General features: G+C 44.7%; 1 protein-coding gene across 1 annotated transcript in view; it reads left to right on the top strand.

Annotated features, from left to right (window-relative positions):
• The window catches only part of SH3PXD2A (SH3 and PX domains 2A), a 366,396-nt gene that overhangs the window by 220,539 nt on the left and 131,271 nt on the right, over positions 1–14,586 (top strand). Inside the window, exon 6 of the mRNA XM_015420129.1 lies at positions 1,274–1,302. Within this exon, the coding sequence (XP_015275615.1) occupies positions 1,274–1,302 (29 nt within the window). The remainder of the gene's footprint in view (positions 1–1,273; positions 1,303–14,586) is intronic.

The following is a 14,586-nucleotide window of genomic DNA, read 5'->3' as shown; positions in this document are numbered from 1 at the left end:
ACACACACGCACACACATGAATTTGTAGTATTGTAAAGGTAATAGCAGGACCTGCGGTGGCTCAAGTAGGTAAGACGCTGAACTGCAGGCTGGGAAAGGTCAGTAGTTCAGCAGTTCAAGACCCGAGTGTGCCGCATGATGGAGTGAGCTCCCGTCTCTAGTTCCAGCTCCTGCCAACCTAGCAGTTCGAAAGCAAGAAATTGCAAGTAGATAAAACTTCAGTGGGAAGGTAACAGCGTTCCGTGCGCCTTGGTGTTTAGTCATGCCGGCCACATGACCACGGAAATGTCTTTGGACAGCGCTGGCTCTTTGGCTTTGAAACAGAGATGAGCACTGCAACCCTAGAGTCGGATTCGACTGGCTTTCGAGCAAGGGAACCTTTACCTTTACCTTAAAGGTAATAGCAAGCAGGGGGGGAAAGAATTCTACTGAGCATTATAATGATGTTCTATTCAGGTCTAGTAGGGGAAAACATAGTATTGAGCAATTACATTGGTAGGAAAAACCTGTACACATTCCTGCAAAATATATAGCACATTTTGATGAGTTTCATCATGACTTTATATTTAAAATGTCTTCTGGTCTGGGAGGGAGAGCCATTGATGAATCTTTGCTATTCTATACCACTGTCCTGTTTAACATGATCTTCCCTCTGAAGAAAAGACCCTTATCAGCCCATAGTCATGCTTGCTGGAGCATAAGCGTTTCAGTACAAGTGAAAAGAAAAGCAGTCATTCACCTTATATCAAAGAAGAAGGACTGTTCTGTAGAAAGAAAATGTTAGATAGAGATAACTAGAAGGAGCTGCAGGCTGTGCAGACGGCAAACAGCTTTTAAAAATCCCAGGACTGCAAGCATCACCGAATGCTGCTGAGTGAAGCAACTGCAGGAACCTTGCAGGGAGTGGCAGCACACTTGTGCTTATGTAGGAGGAAAATGATAACGGGTTAAGTCAGCAACAGCTCCACGAGAAGCTTGATTTAAAGAGGGGGAAATATTGATATCCTCTCCCTCCCCCTCTCTCGCGTGGATGGTCTGTTCTTCCTAGTGCATCACATGGGCTTGTTAGTCCCTAGTGCTGCAGAAGCACCAGCTGCTGCTGATCAGCGGAGGGAGTGTGTGTGTCAATGCTTTGTGGTCCCACACGCCCGTTTAAAAGAAGGGGAGACCACAATGTGCCTCTGAGCAAGTGGGTGGGAACCTGCGATCTGCTTTTTGCTTCCCCTGTGATCCAGGAGCTAATCATGTCTATCTGTTGTTGCCTTTTTTTCAGGGATTATGGATCCTCAAAAAGGAAATCAGGTAAGAGAGGCTCTTCTTTTATCTTTTCTTGGTATTGAGCCTAATACATAAGTCAGTAATCAAAGTGTTTTCTGGCAATCGTTCCTTTATTAAGTGTAATTTGGTGACTGTTTAATGGATGATTTAATTTAGTGCTGCTGCCCCTTAAAGAAAATGATATCAAACCGATTCTTACAACTGAGTGGATCAAATGTGTAGTTAAGGTGAAAATGTACCTCTTCTCCCCCCCCCCCCCAATCTGTGTACTTGAATAAGTGTTTATAAATCTCCAATTCAGGAATATAGCTGTTTGGTGTTTTAGCAACCTCTTGTGATTCTGTGGCTTTACTAGATGGCCTTCAAGTTAGTTCCGGTCCTTCACTGATGTTAGCTCTGCCATAACCAAAGCTTTGCGAATATGCTGTCCAGGACTTATATGAGCATATTTATGTTGGAACAGGAATATGCACACAATGTGTTTTGTACCCTCTTTCCTTGGTTGGATCTTCCACTGTCTCTATTCACCCTGATATTAGTTGACTTACTGTCCACTTCCTCATTTTTAGAGGGTGATCACCTGTACTTTTTACCTGTGTAGAAATGGCAATTTTTGATGAGTGGCTTATTGTATGGGGTAAGAAACTTCAGGTTAACATTCTCCCCCTTGTACAGTTGTTAAAGATACAGAAGCCCTAGCATCCTCTGTTCCCCTGGCCTTTCTATTTGCTTATCTGCCTACTGTCGGGTGGATTTTGTTTTGGGGTATGCATATTTCTTGACTTTTATAGTTTACTGTACCCTGGAAAAATAGCAATTATTTTTCATATGAGTTATCTCTCATAGCAGAGTTATAAACCATAAGATTCTTTACATTCCTGTTAGTCTGATTGCCATAACTTTTACCAGCAAGTCTCTTAAGCAATTGAAATATTACAGAGTTGCTTTAGACTTTGCTGGGGTGATAGGGGAGAGGCTTTTGGCTCAATAATAGAGTATATCTTTGGATGGAGGTAGCAGTCCCTATCATCTCCTGTTTTAAAAGATTTCTGCTAGCAGGGCTGAGAAGGCCATCTGCCAAAGACCTTAAAAACTGCCTATCAGTAGAGGTTGCACTGGGCTAAACTCACCAATGGTTTGATTTTGTAGGACTGGGGTGGGTGTGGTTTTTTTTAAAAAAAAAAGTTTCTGAGGCATCTGAATTACAGACTGGAAGGTGGTATGTTTTCTTTGGAGGTGGAAAGACACCCAGCTCCTGGTTATTTGATTAACTAATTTTCTGAGTTTATATTTTGCACTGTTCAGTTAAGCAGTATACTGAAGGGCCTTCTTCTGTTGGAAATTCTGCAACAGGGTTGAACTATATCTTGTGTAGAACAGATTGAAAATGGTCTTCCATTTACTGTGTGCAGGGGCAGACTGACCACTTAACTATTAGGGAAATTTCCTGGAGAGCCAGTTTGGTATAGTGGTTAGGAGTTTGGACTCTAATTTGGGAGAACCTGGTTTGATTCCCCACTCTTCCACATGCTGCTGTTGGTGTGATCTTGGGTAAGTCATAAGTTCTTTCAGAGCTGTTCTCTCAAGGGCAGTTCTCTCAGAGCTCTCTCAGCCCCACCTACCTCACAGGGTTCTGTTGTGGGGAGGGGAAGGGAAAGGAGATTGTAAACTGTTCTGAGACTCCTTCAGGTAGTCAAGGGCGGGGTATAAATCCAATCTCTTCTTCTCTTCTAGAGGGCCACTAGTGGCCAGAAGCAAGCATAACAAAGCTCTAGCCAGAGTAGGGTTGCCATCCCCCCAGTGGGGTCAGGGGATCCCCTGATTTTGGGGCCCCCAATCTGCCACCAGCCAGCTGGCTGGCTGGAGAAGCCCCACTCCCAAACAACAGTGTCCCAACACAATGATGTCACTATGCTCTAGTATTCAGGGGGGGGACTCTGTGGTTAGCAGCCGGGAGTCAAGAAGCCAGGAGCCCTCGCTGCAGCAAAGGTGAGACCTGGCAACCCTAAACCAGAGCCTCAGGCCCAAGTGGCTTCATTGCCTCTGGTAATTGATGTCAGGTCCAATTAAAGTTGTGAGTGAGCAATTTGGCTGCTGCATAAATTAGCTTGCTCTGGAGCCATCCTTCCTAAGCTAAGACAAAAAATGTATGAGCCAGAGGCTAAAAAACTGTGAACTAGCTCACACTAACTCAGCTTAGAGGGAACACTGGTCCGTCCCCTCCTGCCTCTTCTCCCTCTGCTTCTACTTTTCAGGAGGAAACCCACTGTTTCCACCACTGAGCTGAGTGACCCATGCAGCACAGGCTTGTGGGATCAACAGAGCTCAGGTTGTTCCAGGCTTGTTCACTTCCCAGGCCACTCCTGATTGTATGATATAGGTAGACTAAACCACAGTGGGAGTTCTTATTTATTTATTTAATTTATTTAGTTTGATTTGTACCCCACCCTCCCCGCCAGAGCAGGCTCAGGGCGGCTTACACAAAACTGCAAAAAATAAATAACAGATAAAAACATCAATATAAATATCCTTATAAAACACAACATAATTATACTAAAACCAGACCTTTTGGGTAGAAATTATGACTTGCCCCCAAACCCAAGTGAGCTGCTTTTTGTGCCTAAGTACAGAGAACAGATCTTAGTTTAGGTAATCCATATTCAAGTTCCCCATAGAGAACCACAAAGTGTAACAATATTATCCCATTTCTCCATAATTATATTCACTATTTGTAAATTTACATAAACTGTATAGAGAAGTTGGCAAGTACTATGTTTATGGGAATTCTCAACTTCTAGTTCTATGTATTCTTAAACAATAAATTACCAGCATGCTGTTCAAAGATTTTTTACTAGTATAAGATGAGTTATTTTTGTAGTTTGTTGAAAAAATCTGAAATATTTTTGTGCCTGTTATAAAAGGCTCAGGATGACAGGATACCATTTCAAGGGAATATCAAATTCTCCTGAAACCATACTTTAAGGAGTGCTTTCTTCAGTTACTGTGGGAGCCACTAGTCCAAGTTCCATTTCTCTTGAAAAACTGAACTATGCTTCTCTGACTGTCCTTACTCTGGGTCTGGGGATGGATTTACTCTGTATGGATGTACTCTGGGTCTGGGGAAGGCTAGACTGGAACAAGGCCGAGCAGTTGGCCATCAGGACACTCTATAGTAGGGTTGCCAAATGGGCCCGGGGGGTGGGGAATCCCCCGCTTCGGAGGCCCAATTTCCGCCACGGCGGAATTGGGCCCCGGGGGGAACCCTGCCCCCGAAGCTGTGTCACCAGAGGTGACGCAGCCACGTTGCTGTTGGGGGTGTGGCTGAGCATGTGGTTTTCCCCCCGACGAGCTCGGCCACACCCCCAACGTCAGCAACGTCGCACGTCACTTCTGGTGACGTGCTGCCGGCGCGCGCGCGCCCAGCTACAACTCCCGGACCGCGGCGAGGTTCCCCCGCCGCAAGGGGTAAGTCCAGTTGGCAACCCTACTCTATAGGATGGTGGAAAGGCTTAGCCTATTCCTAGAAAAAGAAAGTACGCATCCATCAGTAAAGTTTCCAAAGTCATAATAGTTGTGTTCAATCACTTGCTTTATGATGCTTGAACCCTCTTCCTTGTCCCCCCCATCCCCCATCCCCGCTTCATATCTTGCTGCTTTACAGAGTGGGATCTTCCATTAAAAGTTACTTGTGCCTGACCATGAAAAGATTTGAACCTGGGTCTGTTCCTCACTGGTCCTCACTGTTTTAAGGATCCATTGTATCTGTCCAACAACTATGGTTTTATGCAGCCTTGGTTATAAATTAGGCCAATCCTTTTTTCTGCTCTCCAGAATACCATCTGTGCTCTTGGAATTTGGTCTGCTTTTAATCTCAATGTGTCTCTAATACTAGACTTTCCTAATACAGTAGACTCAGTATGGATGTGGTAGTAATGATTGCTGGGAATCCTAACCTGTTTCTTAGACAATAGTTGCTTCTTCAGACCGTAGGAAAGCAAGCACATACTGCTTTAACTAATAAAAATGTTGCTGCTGCTAGCCCTATGTTAATCTGCATAAGAAGAACTCTTGTGACCAAACAAAAAGGCCTTTCTGTTGCCTGTAGTGGCCAGCCAGATGCCTCTGGGAAGCACACATGCTGGGCATGAAGGAAAGGGCCTTCCTTCACCATTGCCTATGTGCCAGTAGTTATTATTGCATCTTTGGACAGTGAATGCTATATTGATACTGCATTCTATGAAGAAGTACATAGTTCTGACTCCTGTGGATCTACCACCTGAGGAGAATATTTTCTTTATCTTCTGCTGGCACTGTCACGTAGTTGGGAAAAGCTGGTGGTATTGAAAAGCAATCTGATTATACATCATCACTCATGCCTCTACTGCTGGCTAAATAGGGTGCCAGATGCAAAGACAGATGGGGCTATTCTACGTGTGCAGAACCACCTCTGACTTCTATAACAATGAGAAAGGTTTCCCCTATTGAATCTTTCCCTTCTCTGCCACTGTCAACCTGGGAATTCCCTGGAATTACAGCTCATCTCAGGCTACAGAGATCATTTCCCCTGGAGAAAATGGATGCTTTGGAGGGTGGACTCTGTGGCATTGCACCCCACTGAGTTCCTCGTCCTTCCCAGGCTCCATCCCCAAATCTCCAGGAGTTTCCCAACCTGGATCTGGCAACCCTACTCCCCCATCCCCCACCAGTGGCCAGGGAGGACCTGGCAACTCTATATTGGAGACTTGCCTCAATTTCCCTCTGGTCTCACAAAGAGGTTGCTCCCCACCATCTGCTAAAAAAGTTTGAGTCCAGTGGTACCTTTAAGACCAACAAAATTTAATTCTGGGTATAAAATTTGTGTGCATGCATACACAAAAGTTTATACCCAGAATTAAACTTCTTTGGTCTTAAAGGTGCCACTGGACTCAAACTTTGTTTTAAGATAGGATTACTGTTCCCTACATCCAGAATGGTAGAAACTTTGTGACAATGGCAAGCACTTTCTGGAGGGTCTGCCTCTGCATAGCCTGAAGGAAAGGGTCTGTCCCAGATGCCCTGGGGTGAGAGCATGGCTGATGCAGTTTCCCTGGCCCCTGCCAGATCAGATCATGTCAAGAGATAAACACAGGAGCCTTTGTGTTGTGCTTGAAGCATGACAAGCTCTTTTTTGTGCAGCTTCTGTCTGCTTCTAATGATACTGTATGGATGTGTTTTGATATCATATGGGATGTACAGTAAAATATTAGGGATTTCTTATGGAAGAGACCCGGTTTGAATCCCCACTTTGCCATAGAGCTCCCTGGCTGACTTTGAGCCAGTCACATACTCTCCCCCTCCCTATCCACTTCGCAGGGTTACTCTTGTGAGGATAACATGAAGGACAGGAAAACAATGTTGTAAGCTGCTTTGGGTCCCCACTAGGGAGACAAGCAGTATTTTAAATATCTGAAAATAAAAGGTGGGGTTGGCCCTTGACCCTTCTTCAGAGAGAAGGTTACTTAACCTAAAAGGCTTCATTCTGTTTGAGAGATTTCTATGGAAAATTTGTCCGATATACCCACTTGCATATCTGTGGTGGGACAGTAGGCCTGTGAGGCCTGAATCAGATTTCTGAAAGAGTATGGTTCAATCTGCTGCTGAAAGGAGAAAATAGACATTTCTACCTAGCAGCAGATAATATACTTGCTGCAGCTTGGTAGTGTGTATCTATGCTTCCTTCACCAAAGACTAATACTAACTGCAAGACAACTGTATAAAGGAGGCCCCAAGCAAAATACTGAGACATGAGAAGAAATGAAGCAAGTGAAGACTTATTGCTTTGGATCTAGCCAGCAGCCTAGGCCTCCTAGTCTTTAAGTGACTGGCGCTGACTAAAAGATTTGAAGAGGGGGATCTGTGCTTTGTACATTGATTTGGCAGGCTTCTGAAATACTATCCTTCTTCTATGATTTGATCTGGCCTGAAGCATTTGGAATCCCTAATTTAGTGTATGAACCACTAATGCATGATAGAATGGTAATTCTTCAGCTGATGCCAGCAGTCCTGGCTCACTGCATCTTGCCACTTGAGGCCACTCATTACTGTCTCTTCCTGGGAGCCATTGCAGCTTGAACACATGAAGCTGCCATATACTGAATCAGACCCTTGGTCCATCAAAGTCAGTATTGTCTACTCAGACCAGCAGTGGCTCTCCAGGGTCTCAGGCTTTCACATCACCTTCTATCCGATTCTTAGGGTTTCCAGGTTCAATGTCCATGCTGACAGGGGGTGGGAGGGAACTTTCTGGGAGCAGAGCAACGTGATGTGCTGAGGTCACATGGAAGGGACATCATCGCGTCAAGGACGTCACATGGCAATGCTCTTGTTTTTGGGCAGAACTCTATGGTAAAATCAGCATCAAACCATAATGTTTTGCCCAAAAACAAGAGTGGTGCCGCACAACGTCCCCGACACAATGATGTCAGCTCTGCTTGATATCAGTGTGTCGGGGATGCTGCACAGTGACGTCGCTGTTTGGGGGCAGGGTTTCCTCCACTGGCCAGCGGCCGGCAAAAGCCCCAAAAACCAAGGGATCCCCCACTCAAAACTGGGGAATGGCAACCCTACTGATCCTTTTAACTGGAGATGCCAGGGACTGAACCTGTGACCTTCTGCATGCCAAGCAGATGCTCTGCTGGTGATATATAGCCCCTCTTAAACCGTCCGTTTGCCCTCCCCCAGCCATCTTTAAAAGGGGAAGAATCCTTCTTTAGGGCTTCCTGAAATCTCATGAGATTCCTTCCCCTACCAGGCATTTGGACATCCTGTTGGTAGCCCTGGCAGACTTATTGATTTATTTGCTTTGTTTATACCCTGCCTTACTCCCTAACAGGAACCCAGAATTGTTTTATGTAATCCTCCTCCATTTTGTCATCGCAACAGCCCTGTGAGTTAGGTTAGGCTGAACATATGTGACTGCCCATAATCAGCCAACAAGCTTCCATGGCAGAGTGGGGATCTGAACCAGGGTCTCCCAGATCCTAGTCCCTGTCTACTACACCATGCTGGCTGATATGCTGATTGTTTCGCTGGCTCAGGCAACCAAAAATGATGGCTGAACTAATGCAAAAGGAAGAATTCCAGAAGATTTCTGGAAGCCCTATACAGCATATATGGCTTGTCACCCTGTATTTAATTAAAGCTGGGGTCATATTTGTAATAACAGTAGAGGATAACAGCCAAACAATGAGTGTCAGGACATGCCCTGTGTGTAAGGAACATAATTGTTCTTTTTTCTTCACTTAATGCGAAAGGCCTAAAGTTAAAGGGTAACTAAAAGAAACAATTTCCCTCTCATTGGTTTTAATTCTTGTTTTATAACATGCATGAAGACTGACATAGTTTTCTACACTCTGGGTGAGAAATTACATTTTGCTGTGGCAAAGTTTCAACTGGGTTGCCTTGGCCAAAAGAAATCTGATACTAGAGATACTACAGGACTTCCTCTTCCTCCCATGTCCCTGTGCAGCAGCTTTGCTTCTCCCAGCAGAATCTCCGGTCGGAGGCTTATTCTGCCATATGCCAAATGAGAATCTGAGAAACAGGATGGGGGTTTCTGGCTGTATCTTTGTCATTTGGAACACAGTTTTGTGCTTCTTCTGTGTCTCAGTCCCTTGGGTAAGTTATGGGTATGTTGGGAAAAGACATAACTGTTGAAACAGGAAGCAAATATGCCATGAGATGTTTATCTGGGATTCTACCATGCCTGTGAACGAGGAGTATTAGGCTTTCTTAAATCTAACAAGTGGCATTCTACCCTAGCAGTTTTGGTCATGGTGGTGATGCCAAAGGAGTTGTTTGGTTGGCTTTGGGTCAAACCTCCAAGTGTGCCGAATGACATTCAATACAGTGGACATGGCCAAACTGGTAAGGCTCTTGTTGTATAAATGGTATATACATACATCTAGACACATGACTGTGGTATAAAATCCAGGCCAGGCTACATGTGCTGCCCCAACAGGGTGTATAGAAAAGCATAGCAAGCAGTTTGTATTACTGCAGGAAAAATAAGTAATGCATGATGGGAATCATAGTTAATTAAAACCTAAGGTCAGATGTTCTGTGTTAGCCTTCCTTATTGGTTATAGATAGGTGGGGTTGCCAGGTCCTTACCTGTTGCTGGTGGGGGGATTTGGGGGGAATTCTGGGGGTGGGCAGGGACATTGTCAATGCGATGACATCAGTTCTGGAAGTGATGTCATTGCATCAGTGCCATTGGGGTGACACTCTACTTTTGGGGCAAAACTCTGTAGTAAAAATGGCCAGAAACCATAAAGTTTTGCCCAAAAAGTAGAGTGTCACCCCCAATGTCGTCGACATGATGACATCACTTCCAGAAGTGATGCCATTGCGTCGACAATGTCGCCAGGGGACATCTTTTTTGGGGTGGAGTTTCCCCTGATGGCCAACTGGCCAGCGGTGGGCCCGAGCCAGGGAATCCCTTGCCCCCACCTGCAGGCTGGCAAGGCCATAGATAGGTTCCCTTTCTGGGTAGGCCCACCAAACTCCTTTATTAGTCTTTTCTGTTCTTTGTTAGAAATCACTATCCTTGAACCACCTGGTGGTCCCCAGCCCCAAAAGTTTTCATCTTGCCTCAAACCCGGGCCAGAGGCTTCTTGGCTCTGGCCCCAGCTTGGAGGAACACTCTTCAAGATCAGATCTGGGCTCTGTGGTATCCGATGCAGTTCCGCTGGGTGTATAAAACAGAAATGTTCCACCAGGCATACGGTTGGGGGGGGCAGCAAAGGTTCCAATTTGGCCTTCTTCAACCCCTCCACCCCCCATTCACTGCATTGTGTTCCAGCTTTTTATAAACACACAGCTTGCACAACCTCACCTCGATTAATTGTATTAGTGCCTTTATGCTATTATGTTAAATTGTTTTAATATTTATTTATTTATTTATTCTTGGGATTTTTACTCCACCCTTCCCAAATGGGCTTCAGGGTGGATCACAACAAATCGAGTCAAAGACTTGTTACGATAAAATTACATTAATCTCATAAAAACAATAGCAATATTGGTAGCAGCAATATAAATCTGTTGGGGCCTTTCAGCAGGTTGGGAACTAAAGCAGGGAGGCCAACTGAAGTGGACACCTGCTGCCTCAGCTTAAGGCCTAAATACAACGGGACCACGGAGATACTGAGTACAATAACAAAAACAAAATACACCATGGAGAGCACAAATTACTCAAGGTCAGATAACATCAAAGTGCTACTTAAAGGCATACGTCTCAAATACAAAGGAGTGCAACTGAGCTCATGAGGGGGTGTGTTAAGGCAAGCAAAATGTGTAAACTTTGTGGTTCCATAAGAATACATCGGCTCTGAAGAAGAATAATCAAAACTTTCACGGCCGACAAGAGGCATCAGCCAGTTTTCTCAGCCTCTCTGCAGACCTGAAAGCTTGGTATAGATGGATTCTATGTTTAGGGCAGTGATACTCTGTATTCTTGGTGCTTGGGGGGCAAGAATGGGAGGGCTTCTGGAGTTCTGGCCCCGCTGGTGGACCTCCTGATAGCACCTGGATTTTGGCCACTGTATGACACAGAGGGTGCGGCATTTGTAACGGAATAGGTGACGATTCCAACCGGTGTACTTACCGGCGTTCACATGGCGAACATCTGCCTCCCGTCCCTAACCGTTACAAAGCCGTTTACACCGTTGTACTCTGCCACTAGGTCCCAAGTGGTGGTAAACAGAGTGCAACGGTGGCTTCTGATACAAACCGGCGTCTGATCGCTCTCCACCGGTGCCTTGCCACTTCCGTCGGAAGCCTGAGGCTTCTGGCTCTCCCCCGCCATTTTGTTTTTAAAAATAAGCGATATGCGCTCGGGCGAAGCTTCGCCCCGAGCGTTTGTTAAGGAAAAAAAATGCCTTACTTTAACGTCCTGGAGGAGTCCAGGACTACAGGGAGGCCAGGTTGGGCTTTAAACTTTAAAGGTAAGTGCTTACCTTTAAAGTTTAAATGTAGGGGGGGGTTGAGCATGCACAAAAATCGCCATTCTCTGAATGGCTGCCTGTGCGCATGCTCAAACAGTCAATTCAATTCAATTCAAAACCTTTATTGGCATGGATCAGAGTCATAAACAGTCACCCTTCAGTTCATTGATTAAACACATAACTTCCTCATTATAAGGCAGTTACAGAAATTAGCCACCGCTTCAATAACCACTGTATTTTGTGAAGCCAATAAACGGTACAACATTCTGTCATCTGATTGTTTGACATCTTTCTTAAGTATGGCTTCTAGATAGACTGCCCGAATGTCATCATACAAACTACAGTGGAGGAATACGTGTTCGATTGTTTCAATCTCCTCTGAATCACAATCACAAAACCTAACAGAGTAGGGGATTTTCTTAAATCTTCCTGCTAAAACCGCAGAGGGGAGCACGTTAAAGCGGGCCAGCATAAATGCTCTACGCAACTGTGGAGAAGTCAAATCCAATAAGTATTGTGCAGGGGTGTTGATCGGAAAACGTGCCCATCTTAAAGGGGAGCATCTACCAGAAGCCAAGGCTCTAAGCTCTTGCATCTCAATATCAATTAATCTCTGTTTGAGCAGGGCAAAGATGTGTGCTTCAGATAAGGACATCATATCATTCACGCATAACCCTATTGAGACGATTTTCCTTTCTATAGCAGCAAACCACTCAGAGCAATGAGACTCTTCCAACAGATATGTAATAAGGCTATTGGGACAGTTCCTAAAGTGCAAACGTAGCCAAAATCTGAAGGTAATTATCCAAGCCCTTGTTTCCAAGCGTATCATATTGACTTCCAAACAAATAGCGGCGTAGGAAACACACAGGGGCAACCCTAATATTTTCCTCACAAAATTGGATTGGAGTTGTTCTACCATTTTGTTAAAAGCTGTGATCCAAATGGGCACCCCATAAAGAAGCTTCGCTCCAATTTTGTGCTGAAACACTTTTAGGGCCGCAGGAACATACTGGTTACCCTTGGTAAAAAAGAAACGGGTTATTGCTAGCACACAGCTGTTCGCAGATTTAATTACTTCTGATCTGTGGGCTACCCACCTTGCACTATGATGAAAGTTAATTCCCAAATATTTAAAACACTTCACCTGTTCAATGGTGTTACCCTTAACACGCCAGTTGATGGGTTTCCAGGAATCTCCGAACACCATTATTTTAGTTTTGTCAAAATTCACAGATAATCCGTTCAGCTCACAATATTCTATAAAATGTGCCAACAGTCTCTTTATCCCTACTTCAGACCTAGAAAGAACTACAGCATCGTCTGCAAACAATAGCAGGGGCACCGGTCGCGAGCTCATAATTGGGCTGTGACCATCAATCCTCTCTAACCCCGTGGCCAAATCATTTAAGAAAAGATTAAAAAGGAGGGGAGCCAATACACAGCCCTGCTTAACCCCTATTTTGATGGAAATTTTCGGGGTTAAATCACCATCCCTAGAGCCTCTTACTTGGCAAGTGGTATCTGTATATAATTTCTTAATCAACAGGAGCAATCTCATTTCAATTCCCAACAGCCTTAACTTCTTCCATAGAAGCTCCCTTGAGACAGTATCAAAAGCACTCTTCAGATCCAGGAAGGCAGCATACAACTTGGACCCTTTCCCTTTTTTGTATTTATTCACTAAGTGACTTAGCACAATACAGTGATCCAGAGTTGACTTCCCCTGACAAAATCCTGCTTGTTCTATACCTAGGATTTTTTGTTCAGCCATCCAGGCCTTAAGTTTAGACGCCAAGTGGCTTGCATAGAGTTTCCCTAGTATGGAAATCAGGCTAATGGGCCTATAATTACTAGGTGATCTACAGTCACCTTTTTTAAAAATTGGAACGATAATAGCATTGGTCCATGCTTCAGGTATTATTCCTGTCCTGTCTATAGCAGTAAATAGAACTGCTAAGAAGGACGCCCACCATTCCGGAATCACTTTAATGGCCTCCGGGGGAATTGCATCTGGTCCCGGCGCCTTCCCAGCCTTAATTTGAGCAATTAGCGTGGCAATCTCCACATCCTGCACCGGCGGCCACTCGGGACAATCCCCTAGACTGATTTCGAGATCCTCAATTTCACTCCTTCCATCTACCGAAAAGATCTTCAGGAAATGTTCGTACCAGGCCTTGGCGGTAATTGGGGAATTCGTAGTTCTGTTCCTGCCTAGAGCCTCGGAAATCACCGCCCAAAATTTCCTAGCATCATTGCTAATTGTGGCTTGGAGAAGAGGCTCCCAGTTTTTCTGGAGGGCGGCTTTTTTTTTCTCTCTGAACAATTTACTTAAGGATGCTTTGGCTTCAAAATATACTGTTGGGAAATACTCACAACAAGAACTCCTATAAATCTGATACAAAGATCGTACATGGGCCTTCGCTTCAAGGCACTCCCTATCAAACCAAGTGGCTTTCTGCTGCCTCTTTCCATTTTTTGCCTGGTCCTGGCCTAATATCATCACATCTACAAGCTGTTTGATGACTCCTTCATAAGCCTGAATCAGGTCTGGAGTCCCATTCATAGCCTTAGACTGAGCTATAAGCTCATTCAGTCTCTGTAGGGTCAAAACACCACTGATTTTTTGGGCCACTCTATCCGACCATCTACACCTGGGTAAACTTTTGCACCCTTCCCCTGCCCTCAAACCCTGGAGGTCCTGTTCCCTAGAGGTGGAAATAAAGTTGAGAACCAAAGCCAAAGGGAAATGATCACTCTCGGGACGTCCTAAAATTGAAAAACTGCTCACCTCGTCCTGGAGTGTCGGAGATAACAGCATGTAATCTATCACACTGCAACCTCGTGCAGAGGCATAGGTATACTCGCCAGGTGAATCAAAAGGAGGTAGACCATTTAAAATGATTAAATTAAACCTCAGAGCAAGATGGGCCAGCTGAATTCCCGCATCATTAATGTGTTGATCTTTAGAGAGTCTTGAATTAAAAAAACAATCAGGCGATAGAAACTCTGGATCAATGCCTATTTTGTCCGCTAATACCAGACCATTCTGCCCTATTCTTGCATTAAAGTCACCAACCAGGACTACTTCCTTGGATGGTTCCTTCTTTTCTAGAGCTTCTAATAATTCATGGAGACTTTCCCATTGCTGTACCAGCGCCGCTTTACCCGCAACAGGTGGCATATATACATTAATTAAAACTAATGTTCTCCCTGGACATTTAACAAGAAAGGCCTGGGCTAACTGTTTACAATCCAGAAGGGGAGAAACCTCAATATTAGCTTTGCTTGACCATGCCATCGCAAGCCCTGCCTGATATCTTCC

This window comes from Gekko japonicus, unplaced genomic scaffold, assembly GCF_001447785.1.
Source record: "Gekko japonicus isolate JY-2015 unplaced genomic scaffold, Gekko_japonicus_V1.1 scaffold29, whole genome shotgun sequence".
In the NCBI taxonomy this organism is placed as follows: Eukaryota; Metazoa; Chordata; class Lepidosauria; order Squamata; family Gekkonidae; genus Gekko; species Gekko japonicus.
This window is presented reverse-complemented; position numbering and strand designations above follow the sequence as displayed.